This window comes from Struthio camelus, chromosome 18, assembly GCF_040807025.1.
Source record: "Struthio camelus isolate bStrCam1 chromosome 18, bStrCam1.hap1, whole genome shotgun sequence".
NCBI classification, from domain to species: domain Eukaryota; kingdom Metazoa; phylum Chordata; class Aves; order Struthioniformes; family Struthionidae; genus Struthio; species Struthio camelus.
In genome coordinates this window covers 17768801-17788085 of record NC_090959.1, presented here as the reverse complement: position 1 = coordinate 17788085, position 19285 = coordinate 17768801, and the positions used below count along the sequence as shown (strand labels likewise).

The 19285-nt window shown below is 46.4% G+C and overlaps 1 protein-coding gene across 12 annotated transcripts; it reads left to right on the top strand.

Annotated features, from left to right (window-relative positions):
- The first annotated feature begins 1382 nt into the window (after positions 1-1382).
- Positions 1383-17724, top strand: TPD52L2 (TPD52 like 2). Of its 12 annotated transcripts, none has more exons than XM_068912916.1 (10): positions 1451-1567; positions 1905-2023; positions 3147-3295; positions 4188-4247; positions 5761-5820; positions 10056-10157; positions 14152-14178; positions 15045-15086; positions 15673-15721; positions 15928-17724. In XM_068912916.1, the coding sequence occupies exons 1-10, from the start codon at positions 1549-1551 to the stop codon at positions 16021-16023; spliced, it is 723 nt and encodes a 240-aa protein (XP_068769017.1). In that variant the 5' UTR covers positions 1451-1548; the 3' UTR covers positions 16024-17724. The 12 variants fall into 12 exon arrangements, with proteins under 12 accessions (XP_068769026.1, XP_068769023.1, XP_068769025.1 ...); XM_068912915.1 differs by having other exon boundaries at positions 1461-1567; positions 1878-2023; XM_068912921.1 differs by lacking the exon at positions 4188-4247.
- The last annotated feature ends 1561 nt before the right edge of the window (positions 17725-19285 follow it).

Genomic DNA, 19285 nt, shown 5'->3' with positions numbered 1-19285 from the left:
CGGGGCCGCCGGGCCGGCTCCCGCCGCGGCCTCGGGCTCCCCGGCCCGTGCAAAGCCCACGCCGCCGGGCGCCGGCGTCTCGAGCCCCACGCGGGCCCCCGCGCCCCACGGCGGGGGCGGTGCCCTGAGCCCCACACGAGCCCCCCGCGCCCCACGGCCAGGCTGGCGCCCTAAGCCCCACGCGGGCCCCTGTGCCCCACGGTGGTGCCAGCACCTTGAGTCCCACGCGGGCCCCCGCGCCCCACTGCTGGGCTGGCGCCCTGAGCCCCACACGAGCCCCCCGCGCCCCACTGCTGGGCCGGCGCCCTGAGCCCCACACGAGCCCCCCGCGCCCCACTGCTGGGCCGGCGCCCTGAGCCCCACACGAGCCCCCCGCGCCCCACTGCTGGGCCGGCGCCCTGAGCCCCACACGAGCCCCCCGCGCCCCACTGCTGGGCCAGCGCCCTGAGCCCCACACGAGCCCCCCGCGCCCCACTGCTGGGCCGGCGCCCTGAGCCCCATGCAGCCCCCGTGCCCCACAATGGGGCCAACACCCCGAGCCCCACATGGGCCCCTGCACCCTACGGCAAGGCTGGCGCCCTGAGCCCCATGCGGCCTCTGTGCCCCACAGCCAGGTTGGCACCCCGAGCCTCACGCAGGTGCCTGCGCCCCATGGCAGGGCCAGCACCCTGAGCCCCATGTGGGCCCCTGCACCCTACGGCAGGGCTGGTGCCCCGAGCCCCACACAGGCCCCCGCACCCCACGGCCAGGTCAGAGCCCCGAGCCCCACACAGGCCCCCGAGCCCCACGGCCAGGTCAGCGCCCCGAGCCCCACACAGGCCCCCGAGCCCCACGGCCAGGTCAGCGCCCCGAGCCCCACACAGGCCCCCGAGCCCCACGGCCAGGTCAGCGCCCCGAGCCCCACACAGGCCCCCGAGCCCCACGGCCAGGTCAGCGCCCTGAGCCCCACACAGGCCCCCGAGCCCCACGGCCAGGTCAGCGCCCCAAGCCCCACACGGGCCCCCGAGCCCCACGGCCAGGTCAGCGCCCCAAGCCCCACACAGGCCCCCAAGCCCCACACGGGTCCCTGCGCCCCACGGCCAGGCCAGCGCCCTGAGCCCCACACGGGTCCCTGCACCCCATGGTGGGGCCGGTACCCGGAGCCCCACGCAGCCCATGCGCCCCACAGCCGGGCCAGCACCCTGAGCCCCACACGGGCCCCTGTGTCCCACGGCAGGGCCAGGCACCGAGCCCCCACGGGCCGTGCACCCCGTGGCACAGCCTGGCCCCCCGAGCCCCACGCGGGCCCCACGGCCGGGCCCCGGGGGGACCCGAGCTCCGCCCTCCCATGATGCAGCCCCCCCCCACGCTATGACGTCACCCCCTCCCGCCCTTCATTTGCCGTTTCCGGCCGCGGGAGAACGTAGCCCGTCGCCGTGGCGACGCGGCGGGTGACGCGCTCTGCCCGCGCCTCCCCGGAAGCGCGCGGCGCGGCGTTGATTGCGTCAGCAGGGGGCGGCGGCGGCGGCGGCTTCTTCCGCGGCGGCTGGACGGGCCCGGGGCGCCGCTATGGAGAGCGCGAACCAGGGTAGGCGGCGGGCGGGGGCCGCGGAGGCTTCCCCGGCCCGGAGGAGAGCGGGGGGGCGCCGAGACCGGCGGAGCGGGCGGGGCCCCCGCAGGGCGCGGGCGGCCCGGCCGGGCCCGGCCCGGCGGCTGCTGCTCAGCAGCTCTCTCAGCTCGCAGGCCGCTCCGCTGCTCCCAAGGCGTTCGCGAAGGGCGCTCGGGGGTTTCCCTTCCTGCCTGTCTTCGCCCGCCCCTGCGGCCTGCCCCGGTTTGCCCGACGCGCTCTGCTCGCTGGCCGCTTATTCTGTCTGCGTTCTGCCTCTTGTCTGTGACAGATATCAACCTTAACTCTCCCAACAAAGGTCTGTTGTCGGACAGCATGACAGACGTTCCTGTGGATAGCGCTGCCGCAGCCAGGACCTCTGCGCCTGAAGGGCTGACTCTTGCTGAAGAGGAGGAGCTGAGGTCGGAGCTTGCAAAGGTAAAACGGGACTTGCGTTTGTCAGCTGGGGCCGTGTGTAGCTCCAGTTACGCTCTGTTGCGGGAGGAAGCAGGAGTCCAGTGTGGCACAGGAGCAAGGTGGGGTTTTTTTGTTTGTTTGTTTTCAAGTTTTATGGTGGTGTTACCTTTGGCTCATTGTTAAAATCCACAGAGCTGACATATACTTCAAACGACATGATGTGCTGCTTGCTTTTTTCAGGACTGTTCTTAATTTAGAGCTGTAGGGAAATAAGTGGCTTTTTATGCAGTTAACTTAATCCAGGCTTCATTTGGAGTGAGAAAACTCTTTGGGTAGGCGCATGCGAAAGAAGTTGCTTTTTGTTAGGAAGCTGAAACAGTAAGCTACTTAACTTGCTTCCTTTTTTCCTGTGTTTTCTTGTATTTGTAAGGATCTCTTTTTGGTGCCTTTGTGCTTCTGAAACGTTGAGAGTTTGTAATGTAATACCCTGAAGTTTGGGCATATAGAAATTATAAGCTGACCTTTAAAACCTATCTAAAATATAGTAGAAGATGGTTTCAGTTGTTCTTCTGTTCTTAATGATGTCAGAGGAAGAAAATCATGAAATGGAAGCAACTGAAACCAGTAGCCTATTAGAGATCCTTCTTACAATGTTTTCAGGGTACTGAAAGTGCTCTTTGTCAGGAGAGAGAGTTCATTTCTACTTTACTTAACTGCAGCTTGCCAAGGCCTGCCTGACTGTCCAGAACAGAGAGAACGTTTGTTTTAATGATGTCAGAGGAAGAGAATTAAAAAATAGAAACCTTAGTGAACAAGAAGTATTTGGTAACTGGTTTAAAATGGTATCTACTGTTATTGTGGAGACTACGATGCTAGGGATGAGTTCTTTTAAGTCTCAGTGCCGTTAAATGGCTGATGCAATAGCTTTTGTGGATGTTTTCGTGATGGAAGTCCGAGGTGCAGGCGTCCCATCCCAGCGTCATTTGTGTTCAGTTGAATTGTTCCGTGTGCCTCTACAGTTTCCACCCGTTCCCTTATACTCAGGTTAACAAAACGTTTCTAGTTTGTGGGGGCAGGGTTTCATTTAATTTTCAGAGTTTTTATTAAGCTGTGATACTAAGATACGGCTGTGCCTCTCTCTAAGGTCGAAGAAGAAATCGGTACTCTCAGACAAGTTCTGGCCGCTAAAGAGAGGCACTGCGGAGAGCTGAAGAGGAAGCTAGGTTTGACTCCCTTGGATGGCTTAAAGCAAAACCTGTCTAAAAGCTGGCATGATGTCCAAGTCTCCAATGCGTAAGTGTTGCCTGTGACACAAGCTTCACACTTAAATATAATTCTGTGGAAATTATTTCCCAGCGTTGTATTCCAGGACTTTTCCAAATGGCTGGAGGCTTTTGCTCTGATGAGTAAAAGGAGGAAAAAGTAAATCTAGTGATTTTGTTGGTTTCACACGTTGGTGTCCTGATATCGAGTGTAAACAGAACTTTCATGTCTGTGATCCTGATAAACTGTTGATGAATGCTCTTTCCTAGCAGGTTAGAGATCTAGATCACCCCTGAGCAGAACAGTTCGGTTTGCCCATTTCTGATCATTTCTTTGGGGTATGGGCTGCTACTACTCCCTTCTGAGCTCAGGCTTAGAGAGAACCAAAAAATGCTGAAGTTCTTCTACATAATGTTAGTTTGGAGGCTACCTATTTCCTAGGATGCATAGCTTGAATTGAAAAGTCGGCACTTCCTAAGGCAAAATTATACAGTGTTAGTCTGCTAGGAATGCAGTACGCAGAAGCATCTCGGCTTGAAGGAGATTTGAAATTAGACTGACCCGGTTACTGAACGGGTACTAAGAGTGTCATAGCTATGCTGTTTGGCAGTGCCACAAGGGCACAAATACAGTGTTAACCTTACCTCCTTGACCTCCCAAGTGTGAGGGGCTCTCAATATCCACAGGGAATTTGTTTGCTCTAAACAGTTTTGTGCTGCTTAACTGGAACGTGGAGTTACTGACAGTGCTACTGCAGGGCACTTTTTTGAGCTGTTCATCTCATTGTCTGTTCTTTTTCTTTTCCTCATCTCCCCTCCTCCCCCTTGCCCAGCTCTGTTATTCCTTTGTAACTTAAATTTGTCATTGTCTTCTAAAAATGAATATTAAAGAAGTTATATTCATTAATACTTTCTGTTTCTAGTTATGTGAAAACATCTGAGAAACTTGGAGAGTGGAATGAGAAAGTGACACAGTCTGACTTGTGAGTGCCTCGGGCTCCTCAGCAACACCTTCTTGCTCCTTGCTCCATTCCCCAGTTTGTGCTGCTCCTTGTTCTTTCAGGCGTCAGGGGCTGATTGGGAGCTGGAGGCATGGTGAAGCTATAGTCAGGACTGTTATGAGCAGCATGCCTGACTTCCCTCAGCATCCCTCAGTGGCAGAAGAGATGAGTAAAAGCTACTGCTCTCGTGTCTCTGGTAGTCTTCCCGTTGCAGAAGAAAAATTCCAATCAGTTACCAGACCACACTTTAATATATTAAAAAAAAAAAAAACAGCTTCAATTTCCTTTTAGCTGGTCTTTGTTAGGCTAGTCTGTTATAATTGGATGTCTTAGTACTCTGTCTTTTTACTGTGAAACTATTTCTTTTCTCCTCACCAGATGTGGTAGCAATCAGTTTGGTTATTGGCTTCCTGTGTGGCCATGGGGGAGAGAGAAGGTATCTGAAGGCGTTCAGCTGTAGCTGAAAACATGGGCTATGCAAATATGTATATTAGCTTTTGAAAGTTTCCACACTGCGGCTCTGTTGGATTGATGCAGGTGACCATTTCTGACACGTTCACACTGGAAAGCTATGGACTGTAGTCTTTGTAGTATATACAAGCAGGTGATAAACGTGGATAGAGAGTGTCTGGCTCCTTTTGTCTCTGCAATATATTCTTTAGTTGTATTAGCCCTCAGTTCCTATTACACATGCATCATTTTGATTCTTGTTGTATAGTGAAGTGTCGGGGAGATCTTGAATGTTTTCTGAACTGAGGATTCTTTCCCTTCAGCATCTTGTGTTCAAAGAAATGCTAATTTAGCTAAGAGCAGATGTGTGTTGGAAGCTGCTCTTCAGTAGGCAAAATAGTTAGCTCTGATCTAATGAGGGATAATTAACACTTCCTGGGTGACATGAACTGCCTGACGTATCACCTCCTTCTGTGTCACCTGAGCTGGTTCCAAACACTTCTTGTAGTAAATGCATTCAATCTGTTTTTCCAAGTGTTAATTCTTACAACCCATAGGATATTGATTATATGTGTATATATGTGCGCACACATGCTCTAAAGATTAGAAGATGAGACTCAGTTTTACAGTTTGTCCAGGTCATGCTGGGTTGGTGCAGCTTTGGGTGTGGCAGTCAGATTTTTAGTTTTGTGCTCAGCTCACTGCTCTGTGCTTTTAGTGTGTAGCCATTGTGCAGTGTGTAGGGAGGGGGTGGGAGATATGAAGTCTTTTGTTTGAAAAAATCTTGGCACCTTCCAAACTGCAGGTCTAGTTTGCTTTGTGCGCGGTGTTTGAATTTGTTTAAATAGGGAAGAAACCAAGGCTTGGATGTCTTCCTCTCAAACAACAACTCTTTTCCTCTCACTTGGATGGGGGAAAACTAGTTGTCAAAGAAATAAAACATATGATACCTTAAGTGTAAAGAGACACTAATAATGTGGAAAGCGTCAAAAGAAGCATCTGTCATGAATCTTGGCACTGTATCTAACCTCCATTGTGTTTGTAGATATCTTTCAGCCAGCAACACACTGGAGGACTGGAATGAAAAATTAACTCAATCAGAAGCGTGAGTGTCTTAACCTTCAGCATTAACAAATGCTTTCGTGACAGCCTGCTGCCTCTAACGTTTGCTGACCCTGCTCACAGTTCTCTGCTTTGTCTAGTCCTATCTGAACTTTTCTCAAGCCTTCACTTTTTTAAAACTGATCAGTGTATCCTCTGTGAGAAGTAGCCTTTCCTCAGGTCAGTAATTGAAAGACTTCACTGTGGCCCAAGCGACATTCTTGTCAAATGACTGCCTGTTCTTACAGGGGAACTGGCAGGAGCCACTGAGTACCTGAGACTTGTGTGCCATGTTTTATAACTTCAGCTGACAAGCTGTAGAATAAATAGACTGATCTCCTCTTGTAACCGTGCAACATGTAACCCTATTGCTCTGTGGGGAGTGGGAACTCTTTTTTTCCCTCATTTAGTACCTGATGAGAACAAATAGAACTTTAGTGTCCGAGGCAGCTGTTCTGTCACTCTTGAGCCCCAAATGGACTTGAACAGCTTAAACCTCACAGCTGTGTTATACCCATTTTTGGGTGTGAATGGTCTCTTAGTCATGTTTTTACTAAATGTCTGGAATTAAATTCTCATCTGGACTAAATATTGAAAGCATATTATGGAAGTTGGCCTTTGTCCTTCACGCTGCATCTCTTCTACAGTGTATAGGGGAATCCTTGACAGTAATGCAGAGGGAGCAAGTAGGTAGTGTCTTTTGTTCCCTGAATTGATTTAGACCATGGTATGTGTAGGGCTTAGGTAAGCCAGATTTTCCTTTTTTTTTTCTTGTAGTGGATGTGAAATTCAGTCTTCTAACCTGAGCATATGAGATGCAGCCTAGAGCTGGCTTGCCATTGGCAGTGTGTGTCAAGGGAAGGTATCCCTCGTGAGAGGGATGAAAGATGAGCACACATGGAAAGCAGAACCTGCACATTTGGAAGTTCTTCTGATACTCCTGCTAAGTTCGTTGTATGTTTTCTGGATTAAAAATGTTAATTTTTTCTGCTTGCTAAATAGTGAATGACCTTTATCCTTGTTGCCTGCATACATGATTCTGGCAGTGTTTAATCATAGTTCCTCCTTGGGTGTGCCTGCTAGAATAGAAAACTTCTACCCTATTTTTCTTACATTTATCATTAAAGTACAAGGAAACATATAACAACAAGCGTGGTTCTGTAGAGTGCTAAGGGCCTGAATAGCCGTGGCACGCTAGCTTTCCTGCTTGCATTGGCACTAGACAGAGCGACGGTTCGTGCCAGCAAGGTAGATGCCAATTAAAATGGAGAGGCAAGGGTGCTTCAAAGGTAAGATTCTAGCAACGTTTCAGAAAACAAACAACTTCTACTTCCTTCATCTAAAGCTCGGTAAATACTAGGAGTCGAGTTCAAGGAATCAAAGCATGAGGTTTTACTTGTGTTTTGGGATTGTTTTGTAAAGGCATCCTCTTTCCTGTTGTTTCAGAGCTTTTCTGAATTATTACTGGCAAGTGTCCTGATTGAACTGGAAATGGGTCTAACCCGTGACCTTATGATGCTTTTGTACACTGCTGAATTTCCTGGTAGTTGCCGTTCCTGGCTGCAGGGCTTGAATTGTCCTCTGCAAGCAGTATGCAGAGAGGACAGAAATCAGCCCAGTCTGCTTCTAGCTCCAGTTTCATTGCAACCAGGATGCACAATGACTTAGATGGCTTGTGAGCATAGTCAGACAGCACAAATAGTGATTGCTGGATAAAAGCAAGTGAGAGGAAGCTGATATTAATGGATAAAGAAGGATGTGAGGGTGCAGCTCTGTCCCTTCCCTGGAGGGGTTGGCAGGAGAGGGATGCAGTGAAATGTTTGAATACCACAGTATTCTGAAGTGGGCAGAGATCTCTTCTACAGCTTCTCCTTTGAGCAAATTGCCTGCTAGAACAGCAAAGTACTAATCATAGCTCATACTTGTTACTCCCAGATCTAGATCATTCCAATGTGCTTTGTACTAGCATTAAGGGAAGAAAGTGAGTGTGAATGTGTAGTAGTGGTAAACCTGGCAGTGTCAGTTGCAGAAGAACAGTTGTGACTCTTTTTTTTTTTTGGGGGGGGAGGGGGTGGTCAGAGCTGGCTGAAGTTAAGTTGCATTGAAGTCCAGTATACCTTTACCCTGGCAGTCCCAGATATACTTCCATATGCATGCCTGTGATGGCATTTTTGGGTGAAACAACTTCTCACCTCTGCATTTCCTTGGCTCTGCCTCCTGCATTGCGCTGGTGGGGTGTGCATGTGTGTTTGCGGGAGCTGTGGCTGCAGAACCAGATTGGAGATCTAATCTGGCAGCTGCTACTCCCCCCTCCCCCTCCCCCCCCCCAAGCTTATTTCATCTGGATCATTTCCCTTAGCTAAATCACTGTCAGCACAAACAACTGTGTTGGCATCATGAAGGAGCACACTCAGGCAGAAGGAACAGCACTTGAGTGCTAGGTCGTCTTCAATTGGCTTAGGAACAGGGCTGTCAAGTGTGAAACAACCGTTTGGAAATTTCTCTCGCTTCTATCTGCTGCAGCTAGACCTAATAACTAAGAGTTTGCAGTGTGTACGTGGTGTGATGGTGTCATTTGATTCTGTAAACTGTTCCTCTCATCTCTGCTTTGGTATTTGATGCTGATCAGGGAGAGTTCAGGGCCAAGCTGTTTTTCCTTGGCTTGTGTAAAAGTGAAGTCAGCACAATGTATTTCAGTGAGCATGAGGTCTTAGGTGTTCCTGCTAAATGGTTGCAAGTCAAATCCCATGATGGGGGTCTGTCAGCCTGTGCAGGGTAGAAGCCTGACTGCTGAATGGAAGGGATTAAAGCTCCAAAGAAGTCCTGACCTTGGGGTTCAAGTATGCTTACCGCAGTAGGAAAGCGATCGTGCTAACTACCTCACTCCTAAATTGAATTGAGATGACTGCTTCTTACAAAGCATCATGCTATGAAGAAACAATGTTGAGTTCCTGCTACCTGGGCATAGTCTGCTAGGTTCTTCTGGGGTCACTGAATTAGGGGAATTAGTCTGGAAAATGTCTAGGTTGTAGGAATGAATGGACTTCTTTCAGAAGCAGGAGATGTGGAAGTAAAGCTTATGCGCTTTTTCCCTATTCGGCACAAGTCTCGTACACGTTCTCGATTCAGAAATACTTGATCAGAGTCTTGGGGGGGAAAAATGACACAGACACACACACAAAAACACAAAAAACCCAAGAGCAATGTGTTGAAAGTAGTCTTGCCTGAATCCAATTCAGGTGCTATCTCCTGCACTCCTGCCTGGAGACGATGAGACAGAGATTTGAGTCAGTTGTAGACGTGTTGCTTCTGGCCTCAGGAGTTCAGAGATGTGAATGTTAGGTCATTTTTAGATGTCCTTCTCTTAAATATTCTAATGCAATTGGATAAGGAAAAAAAAACCTCAAGCTTAAATACTTGGAATAAGAAAATTTGGCTTAAGTTGTTGGACTCATTTTCCTGCCTGAATCTTTTCATATAATTTGAAGAATGCCATGAATCTAGATGTTGAACACAAACTGTAGACTAGCTTAGAAGATGAGTTGATGAAAAAGGCTCAAAGAATCTTTGTTCCTAAGATTGTCTTATTTGAAGGAAACAAAGGTTCTTAAGTGTCTTATCTTCTCCAGCTCTTGTATAAACATCTCAAATGTAATCAGCTGGCAAGCACAGTCAGACTTACTACTTATTGTGGTTAATGGTAACTGATGGGAAACTTCCCTACCAATTTAATTCTAAACAGCAGTTGTGGAGGTAATACTCATTTCTGCGTTTCTTTTCTAGACAGTAATGTCAGTCTTACCTCTTTCCTCCATTCCCTAACATTGTAACAAATGCTCTAACTTCTTTAGGTTCTTTGATCTCCTTGGCAAAATAAGTCAAAATGCGATTGTGGAGCAAATGGGGGTATGACGCTATGATGTGCAGTTTCTACATGGAAAAGTATGGGTGGCTTTTTGTTGTTGTTTTTTGCAAATGTTTGAGTTGTTAAAAATGTAAAGTCAAGATGGTAAAATATCTGAAGTGAGCATATGGAAAGGTTAGGCCTACACTTGCTGCCTTCTTAAAACTTAGTCTTTGCATTTGTGCAAAACTAGAATGGGCTTTTTCAGTTAAGTCAGTGCAGCTCACTAACCTAGTCTCTTTCCTTTAATGTGGGTTCTTTTCTCAAAATGGCGGGATGTGTCTTGCTTTCAGATCCTACGTGTTAGTTCAACTTAATGTTTTTCTTCTATTTAGTTATAAGAAGACCCAGGAAACCCTGTCCCAGGCTGGACAGAAGACTTCAGCAGCCCTTTCCAATGTAGGTTCTGTTATCAGCAGGAAACTTGGTGACATGAGGTAAGATTTCTGTTTCGTGCTCTAGTGCTTTGGTTTAGGATTTAAAAAGTTTTGAGACTTTAGACAATAGCTAGGCTTTTTTCTTTTTTTTTTTCCTACTTGATTGGCAGTGCTTTGCTATTGATGGACTACCTTCTTCCATGTGGTCCTGTACATCAGACTTTAGGACACATGAACACTTGTAAACACCCCTCAAGGGAGAAAACCTCTTCCTGTCAGTCTGCTCTGAAAGTGTGTGTTCTAAGACTTGTGCTGATAGAGTAAAACCAGTTAGTTCTACCACATTTAGTCTAATTCAGCTCAGAAGAGCTGACAGGACACTCTTAGTTCCCTTCTCCTCTTATTATCATGTGGTTGCGCTGCAACTTTGAACACTTGTTTCTTAAATATAACGTAAAGTTGACCCTTTTCAGTTTTAAATTATGGTCTTGTTTTTTCTCAGTGTTAACGCTTAGGGTTAGAAAGGGGTCATCATTCCTATGCTCTGTTATATGCTTTAAACTGGGACGAAGTCTGGATGCTGTGTCTCACGCAGTTTCAAGTTCTGTGCGCTAGCTTTCCGTGGGGAAGGGCGGTGTGACTTCCAAGCACAGCTACATAGTGTGTTTTGGAAGATATGAACTCAATCAGAAGATTATAATGACATAAACTTTCTTCTTGTGCTTGGTGGTTATCTAGCTTCCTTAAGCAGATGACAACTGCAGTATTTGCAAATGTAAACCTATCTAAAATGGAAAGTGGAGGGCTGGTTCCTTTGGCTGCTGCCTGAGGTTCTTGCTCTGCGAGTTTCTCCGGCATACAAAAGCGAAGGGTAGAGTTGGTGATTTACTTCATTCAGGAGTTTAAGCTAAAGACTGTTTCCACATTAATGATGGTGTTGAAGGCTTTCATGTGAAATACCTTGCCCACTTTTTTTTTTCCTGAGTGTACAAGCTGTCTAGATTATTAAGGAAGCATTCTTGGAGCTTGTATTTAACATAATGTATCAGATCTTGGATTGAACAGGCAGCTGTCATTCTTTGTAGGGACTTTCCCATTCCACTGTGGCTGGGAGTATCCAAGTGGTAAGAATTTGTTGGTCTCTGATCACATTGTACTGATATACTCTGAATCTAACCTCAGGGAGTGCAATTATTGGTGAATGTTTTTTTTGTAGCTCACTCCATGTGAAATTGGCAGAGGACTAGCTGGCTTCCTAGCCTTTCCAGTATTCAAATTTTACTTTTCTTTCCTGGAAATTACTTTGACTTCTGAAAGAAGAGACTTATATATAACCACTTGAGCTGCCAGCTGATAGACACCGGCAAGATGTGCCGTTGCTAAGCTGATAACGGTAAAGTAAATTTGGTGACTACCTTCTGCAGCTCGGTCAGGCTGTTGTAGCAAAGGCATGGGGACTGACTTTTTTGGACCAAATGGGGAACTCTTGAACCGATCTTGCCACCAGAAGAAGCCGTTTTGACAGTCTTGGTCCTGCCTGTCATCTTTGGCTGGTAGAATCCAGTTTGACATGCGGCTGCACAAATGCTTGTACTATTCCAGGAGCAGATGATGGGGGGGGGAGGAGGATGCATGGCCGAGTGAGGAGTGGAACTGTCGCTCCTGGTGACAGAGCTGGCCTAGCTGACTACATACAAACCGGACCTCTGCAGCAGTAGTATTGCTCAGCATAGTCGGTAACTTAAACACGCGTATTCCTTTTTACAGCTAATTCCTTGAGTGATAGGGTAGCAAATAGAGGCAGCTTCTGTCTTATTGATAACCTGGGGTTGTATCTACCAAAGTTATTTCAGCAGGATTTGCTTTGTGTATGTGGCCCTAAGGGGAACACAGTAATGGCTTTTAAGAAAGCTTTCAGTTTTTCTTTGGATATCCAGACTTACATATCCTCTGCTGTATTCAAATCTTGATGTTTCTGAATCTGAATGAAGTTTAACTTCTGAGCATAAACTTCCACAGGAACTGTTCTGTTTTCTCCTCTTGCCAAGGGAAACTGTAAATGGTGTTCTGACATGTGATCAGAGATTACAAGGAGTGAAATGGGTTTTATTGTTGTGATCGCTTCTCTGAACGTATGGGGATGATCTCTTCTCGGAGAATCTCAGTTCTGGGCCTCATGGCCTACACTGTAATGTGTTGTTACTGTACTTTTTCCTCTTACACTACAAATTCACTTGTAAAGAAGGTTTATTTTCCAACACTGGAAGCGTTGAGATAACAGAAAGGATTTCCTTGTTTAGTCAGCTTTCACCGGTTGATAAATGCAAGGAAGGGATGATGAATAGGACAAACACCCCAGACATTCAGAGGGCATAATCATAATTCCATTAAAACCACCTCAACCAAAATGCTATGAAATAAAGTAACTCATCGTTGAGTTAAATCTCTAGTAGGGTGCTTTATTCTGGTCAAAACACTTTCAAATGCTATAGCTGCAGATTGTGAGATGAAGTTGTGGCATTTATGTGACTACTGTACTAAGCGTATTAATGCTGCTGCTCTACTATATTTTCTCCCCTCATGGCAATCTATCTTAATGGGTGGGTTTTCTCAGGCTTTGGCCAGTTCAGCCTTTTCTGTTATCTCCACTTACAGTTAAAGAAATAAATTGGCTTTTAGACCTTGTTACTGCATTTTACTGACTCCAGTAAACTGCCAAATGGAAATGTTTTCTTTTTGTCAGATAACGGCTTGCTTTGTGGTTTTTGTGCCCCCAATACCTTTCATGCTTGTCTGATGGGGTTTGCTACTGTATATAATACTACAAGTGAATTCATTATAAGATGTTAATCTGAGCCCCAAAGGTGGCTTCTGTGTCCTGAATTTATGTAAACTTTAAATTCTCATGGAAGGAAGAAAAGGGTAACTGTTAGGTCCAGATCAAGAATCTGAGCAAACTTACTGGTGCTTGTGGAATTATATACAGAGCAGCATGGTGCGTGGACATGTATGTTATCTATATTACTTTCCTTTAAGTGAGAGCAAGTAGAAAGTGAATTTCTGTTGCACGCAAAGGTAGCGTTACAAGGAGTCTGTCCAGCCAAAGAGCTGACTGGAATAGGTGGGGAAATGAAATCACAAAGCCTAACATCTTTGCTGTAGCTGTAAGGAAGGGCCCTTGTACTCCTTGCCAAGTACTTCACGTCGAACTTGCCATGACCGCTTCCTGCTGCGGGAACAAAAATGATATTTAAGTGGAATAAAACACAACACTTCTAAAGAGGCTTCTCTACTGGAACGTCTTGGCAGTCTTGTTAGTAGAAATAGAAAACCTTAGTCTGTTATTCAGGACTACTGAGATGCTACTGTAGTGTAAAATTGGGCATGGAAATCTGGTAGTTTCCAGGGTGTAGTTTGCCTTGAAACCTAAAAATGGGCGTTCTGCACTTGGGTTGTGGGGTAAGCATCGTGCCTTCTATCCAGTTGCTCTTATCTTTATTATGCTGAGAGCTGTTTGTTTTGTTTTTTTCCTCAAATGTAACTTTAAGATCCGCAGGCTTGGCGAGGTAACATGCAAGCATCCATTTGGCTCCTGTTGCAGAGGCTCTCAACCAGCAGTCCTAACAGTACTGTGTTTAAACGAGAGCTCATGGGGTTTCTGAAAGGGTGGGGGGAGGTGGACAAGATAGCTTTTGGCAAATTAGCCAACTGAGGTAAGGAAAACATGCTCTAAAACTTCAAGTTAAAGCAATGGGTCTGGATGAGTAAGATTCCTCCCCTTCCCCCTTCCCCCCCTAATTCAGCACCCTTGTTCTAACTTGCTATAGATTCTGTTTTTATCCTCTGAAAAACCTCTTAGCTTGGGTTATTGGAGCTAATGCAAAGCAATTTTTTTGTCCCTCTAATTAATCTTGAGAGGGTTCTTCCTGGGTAGTAGACTTTGCTGTCCCATGACTATGTGCTTGCTTAGCTGCCCTGCGTTTAATGTTTAGATCCGCACAAGCGTCTGACTCTTGCTTCCCTTTTCTCCCTCTGCTGTCGTGGGTTTCCTCAGGGCTCACCCCTTCTCGCATTCCTTTAGGTAAGATACTCTTCAAGGCTGCTAAAAGAGCATATGTTACTTTGCCAGGCCCTTTGCAGACGTTAAAGAGGAGGCTGATTATGTAAGGCTTGCCAATGCTTCTGGAATGGAATGAGAAACCTAGCTAAAACCATCCCCTGTAGCTGACTTTTATATGAAGGCCGCAATTGGCGGTGCAGATTGAGCGTACAACACAGATGCAACTATAAGACCCCTAGCTTTCGTAATTCTAATGTGATGGGACCGTGAGCAATTTACAACAACTTGCCAATTTGAAAGTTTATGTTTCAGCATACCTTTTGTTAGCACTTGCTGCATGCTTTTACATCTTCCTGTCAGCCCAAATTTTGGGAAAGAAACCTTTGGGCAAAAAACCTTTTCTAGTAAAAGTTGATTATGGGAGTAACTTGATACAGTAAAGCCAGTCATGCACGTTTTTTTTGTCTCCTAGAGGTACCTCTGCATCCCTCAGATCTTTGATCATAGGCCAGATCTCTTGTGCCTTGAGCACAGTTAAAAAGCCCCTTTCTAAATATTGTTTTGTGGAAATTTGCTTCCTTGTACTGACATAAGCAAATCTATCCACCAAACTTTAGGAAGGCTTTTAAATGGCAACCTGTGTTCATATTCTGCTTGTTCCGCTTTTCAGTTAAACGCTCCTGCCAACAGTCCTATGACTGCAGATCTAGTTCTGGGCTGCAGGCTTTGAAAATAGAGAAGAGAGGGCTAGCTTTTATTGCTTCAGTTGCCACACACAGGCTGCTGTGGACAGCAAGTGCTTGGAAGCAGGGGTATACTGCTTTTATACAATGTCTGTTTAAAATTGTTTTACCTTTTTCCTCCTTGTTCTAAATGCTTCCAAGTAGCAGTTACTCCATTCGCCACTCGATAAGTATGCCAACAATGAGGTAACGTAGCAAATGCCTGTGTTTCCTGAGTGGGGCAGGTGGGGTGTATAGCTGACTGTCCCCTTTGGGGGATTTTGGGTTCTAATTTGTGTAATTGGTTCACTTCAGCTGACATCACTTGGATTATGGGGTAACCGTGTCCTGCAGCTTGAGTAATTCAAGGCTTTAAATTGTTACTCAATCTATTTTTATGGTTATTAGCACCTGTGTTGTTCTTGGACTAAGTGTGCTGTTGCAACTGTCATAGCTTTCAGAGGTCCCTGAAGAACTAGTTTCTTCTCTACTTAGGCACTGATTCCCTAGTGAATTAGGATTTTTTTTTTTTCCCCCCTGAATTCTCAGCTGGAGCAGTGCAATTGGAGTGCACAGAACCCTGTGGTATAAATGTCTGTCTTCAGAGTTTGTATGCAGTGTTCGTGCCTGGTGTGCATGAGAGATTTATACCACAAGGTAGCTGAATGAGTAGCTGGAGGTGTTCTGGGTGCTACTGTTCTTGCACAGGAAAGACCAGAGTGCCTGGTCACAGCACGTGGCATATTTTAGTTAAGAACTAACTTGTCATTTGTTTTGTTTTTTTTCCTTCAAGGAATTCTGCAACCTTCAAGTCATTTGAAGATCGAGTTGGGACCATAAAGGTAACTGCCTGCTCTGTCTCATAAGCAGTGTGAAATCTTAAGCAGAAACTTTAGTTTCTGCTTATTTTTCTTGTAGGCTAATATTTAGGCAAAAGACCTCTTGGATATGTGAAGTGTCTGCTACAGTAGGTGCCCTTGAAAAAGGGGAATTGACTTGGTATTCACAGTACTGGTTTCTTGTTATCCTAACTCTCTTCTCTTTTCAGTCCAGAGTGGTGGGCAGCAGGGAAAATAGTACTGATGGCCTCCATTCCCCGCTGGGAGCTGGAGACAAGCCTCCACAAGACAATGCTCCTTTCTAGACCTGCTATGTGGCTTTGCACGGCTGTGCACAACTGCAAGAGCAAGCCCCCTTCCTCCCGAATCTTCACAACAGCAACAACGTGCGAGTCCAAGAAGGGGCTGAAAACCAATCTGGAGAGATCCATAATCCATTCATAGACACTGCTACTGGATCCAAGTCAAATAAAGAGAATGCAGAGTTTTGTACACAAATATTTTACACTAAAGTTTGTAGATGAAATGTATCACTGTGCTGTCCTTTTGGGAAAGCACTTAAAATGGAGTTTCCTCAAGGTAGCTCAGAAATGCCATTGGTATAGAAAACTTTTTTCCTTGGTCATCATAACTTTGAGCAGGAAAAAATCGCTGTGAGCAGGGAAAGGAGGAGAACAGTTAAAGGAGAAGTCAAGTGTGTGATCTTAGGATCTTAGCCTCAGCTTCTGGCTACGTTCTGTTCAGAGCACACCATGAGTTACTCTATCTCCCAGGCTTCTCCCATTACTGTTTCCTCCTGCTCTCAGCGGAGTAGTCTGGTTAATGGGGTAAACAATTACTTTGTTTCTGGGCTCCCCGGAGGGAAACTTCACTTAGCAGCTGCCTCGTTGTTACACTAATGCTCTAGCTTTAACAAAACTAAAATCTTTATTTTTAAATGCAATGAACTTCAAGAAAAAAAGCTTAAAAAAAAAAAAAAGCTTTGGCATCATATAGGGAAATGTTCCCCTGGACTCTGAAATGCAAGCCTTACATCACTTTACGCTTTACTTGTTTATTATTTTCTCTGTAGAGAGGACTATGGGGGTTATAAAGCTGGATATTGAGCACTGGAGTTTTGCATCATACAGTAGTAGCAGCATGCTTATAAGCCAGTTCTTGTGTTAATTTTTAGTGGTGCACTCTGTTGCTTGAGTGTATGAAACTTGCTTCTCCCTTCTCAGTTTATGCCTTCATTTTTGGAGGAAGAATTTCTGAAGGCTGCTAGCAAGAGGCCCAGAATAGGGAAGGACAAAGCTGTCTCTAGCAATATGGACACTGTATTGGAGGGACTGTGCTCCGTGGGACACTCCATCTGGTACATCTGACTGTGACTGCATGCTCTCTCAGCTGAGAGCCCCAGCTATAATCTTGGCTTACAAAAATGGTGGAGAGTCACAGAGCTCAAACGGTTCCCAGAGTGGCTGGATGTTTTGTTTTTCTGATGTCCAACTTCATTGCTCAGGAGCTCTAAAACTAAGTTTTCCTATAGAGGCCTGATCTTATTCTAGGCAAGGTGCCTCCACGTCAAAAATTCCTAGAGTGAGCAATTCTGTGCCTTAGAGGCGAAGTGGGACTTACTCAGGTCTTTAGACTTGTTTATGTACATATCTGAGTAGTTTTAGTGGTTATCACCCTCGAGGGACTGAACCTTCTCTAACCCTTCTCTAGAGAAGCGAGTTTTGACGCTCGTGTCTTCTGACTAACCTCAATTTCCCTCACCCCCTGCTTCCCTCCCTCTTCAGATCTGGGGGCATGCTATGAAATCCTAGAAGGCAGGTGTACTAGGCAGTAGGTGGAGTGTAGAGTGTCATTTATGGGATTTCCTTGTTTGTGACTAAAACCAGCCTCCATGTGAGGAACAGTGTCAGTGAAATGGGTACTGCTGGAGCTTAGGTATTGAACTGTTTCTCTTTACAGATAAATATAGAGGAAACATATCAATAAAGCATTCCTTTGGGAGAAAATGGGTTGGATGTTTTTGTCCTGTTCTATTTAAGAGCACTGAATTCTGTTCTTAGCTATGCGTTACCAATGCATCGGGCAAATTCCAGCTACCTGCAGTAACCTGAGATAGGAAGTGCCCCCTCTCTGACTTGTTGGTCTATGGGATCTCTGGAAGCTTTTTCATGAAGTGATGTATTCAGTGGTATTTCCTGTTTGAGTTACTAAACACTGGGCAATTCCTGGCACGTACCTAAACTCAACTAAAGGAGGAGCATTGCAGCCCCACGCGTTTCCTCTAGGCGATGCCACAATTTTCCCTTCAGCACGTTAGCCAGACGTGCCTTGAACTTCCTCACCTCGTTCTTGTGAATGTATAGTGTGGGACTGTGGTCGTAGCGGTAACCTTGGCAGTTGGAGCTGAGCCTTGAGAAACTTTTAATGTGGAGAAGGAGCGTCTGTGATGCTGGCTCAGATTTACAGCGTGGTACCCCAGGGGATCAGCTGCTTGGAAGCTGTGTGGCAGTCACTACTGATTTAAACAGCCCTGTAAAGGGGAAGTGGTGAATGTATGACTTGAGCTAGAATCTGCTCCCTTAAATTTAAAAGGGCAGTGGAGAATAGGCAAACCCAGTTTAAGAGAGGACAAGAGAGCACCAAAACTGCTTGTTATCCTGTACTTTCAGAGGAAGGTTGGCTGGCTAAATTAGATGCATCTGCTTGGTGACGAGGATTTTTTTTTGTTTTGTTTTTGTGGTTTTTTTGTTTGGGTGGGTGGTTTTGTTTTCTTTTTTGCGACCTGACCTCCGTGAGTAAAACTGCAGCGCTCTGCAAGTGGTTTAAGAGCAGAGGATTCAATATAACAGCTGATCCTGGAGCCTTTTGTGGAGGAGAGATCCTAGAGCAGGTAGCGAGGCAGGGAGACCCCAGGCTGCGGAGCTGTGCCTGGGAGCTCCCCGGGGAGAGCCCGAAGGGCTGGAGACGTGCTCTTCCTTCTCCTTAGTCTCTTCTATCAAGGGATCCTGTGTTTTGAAGGAAGATTAATGAAGCATGAAGGTAAACACCTTCCTGGTTACAGGCTTGACAGCATCGTTGCCTGTTCCTGGTATCTAAGCGTGCTCCTCGGGTGCCAGCTCTTGCACGTGAAAGCACCAGTTTGCCGTTTGGGCCGAGCCCTGACTGCAGTGTGTTGTGAATGGGCACAAGCTGGGTTGGGGCAATGCGACTTCCTTCCCTGTGAAAACCCAGGGTCAGAAGTGTATGCAGCCACCTTGGCAGCCTCTTGCACACACAGTTGCTCTGTTTTAACTGAGGGAAATGGTTTGACAGCAATATTCCACTTCTGTCCGTGCTCTGACAGCAGCCTTGGTGGGCTATGGTTGTTTAGCGGGGTCTCTGTGGGGTCCTGGTGTCCCAGGGCAACTCTTCTGCTTTCTCGGAGCCTGTTTGGTCTGGAGACCAGCTCCATGCGTTTTTGGAGCTACTGTTCTCCCCTTTCTCTTTTTTCCTGTTGCTTCACTTAAATGAAACAACGCAGTAATAAACGTACAGTAACAAGGTCAGCCACGCAACCCATTGCAGCGT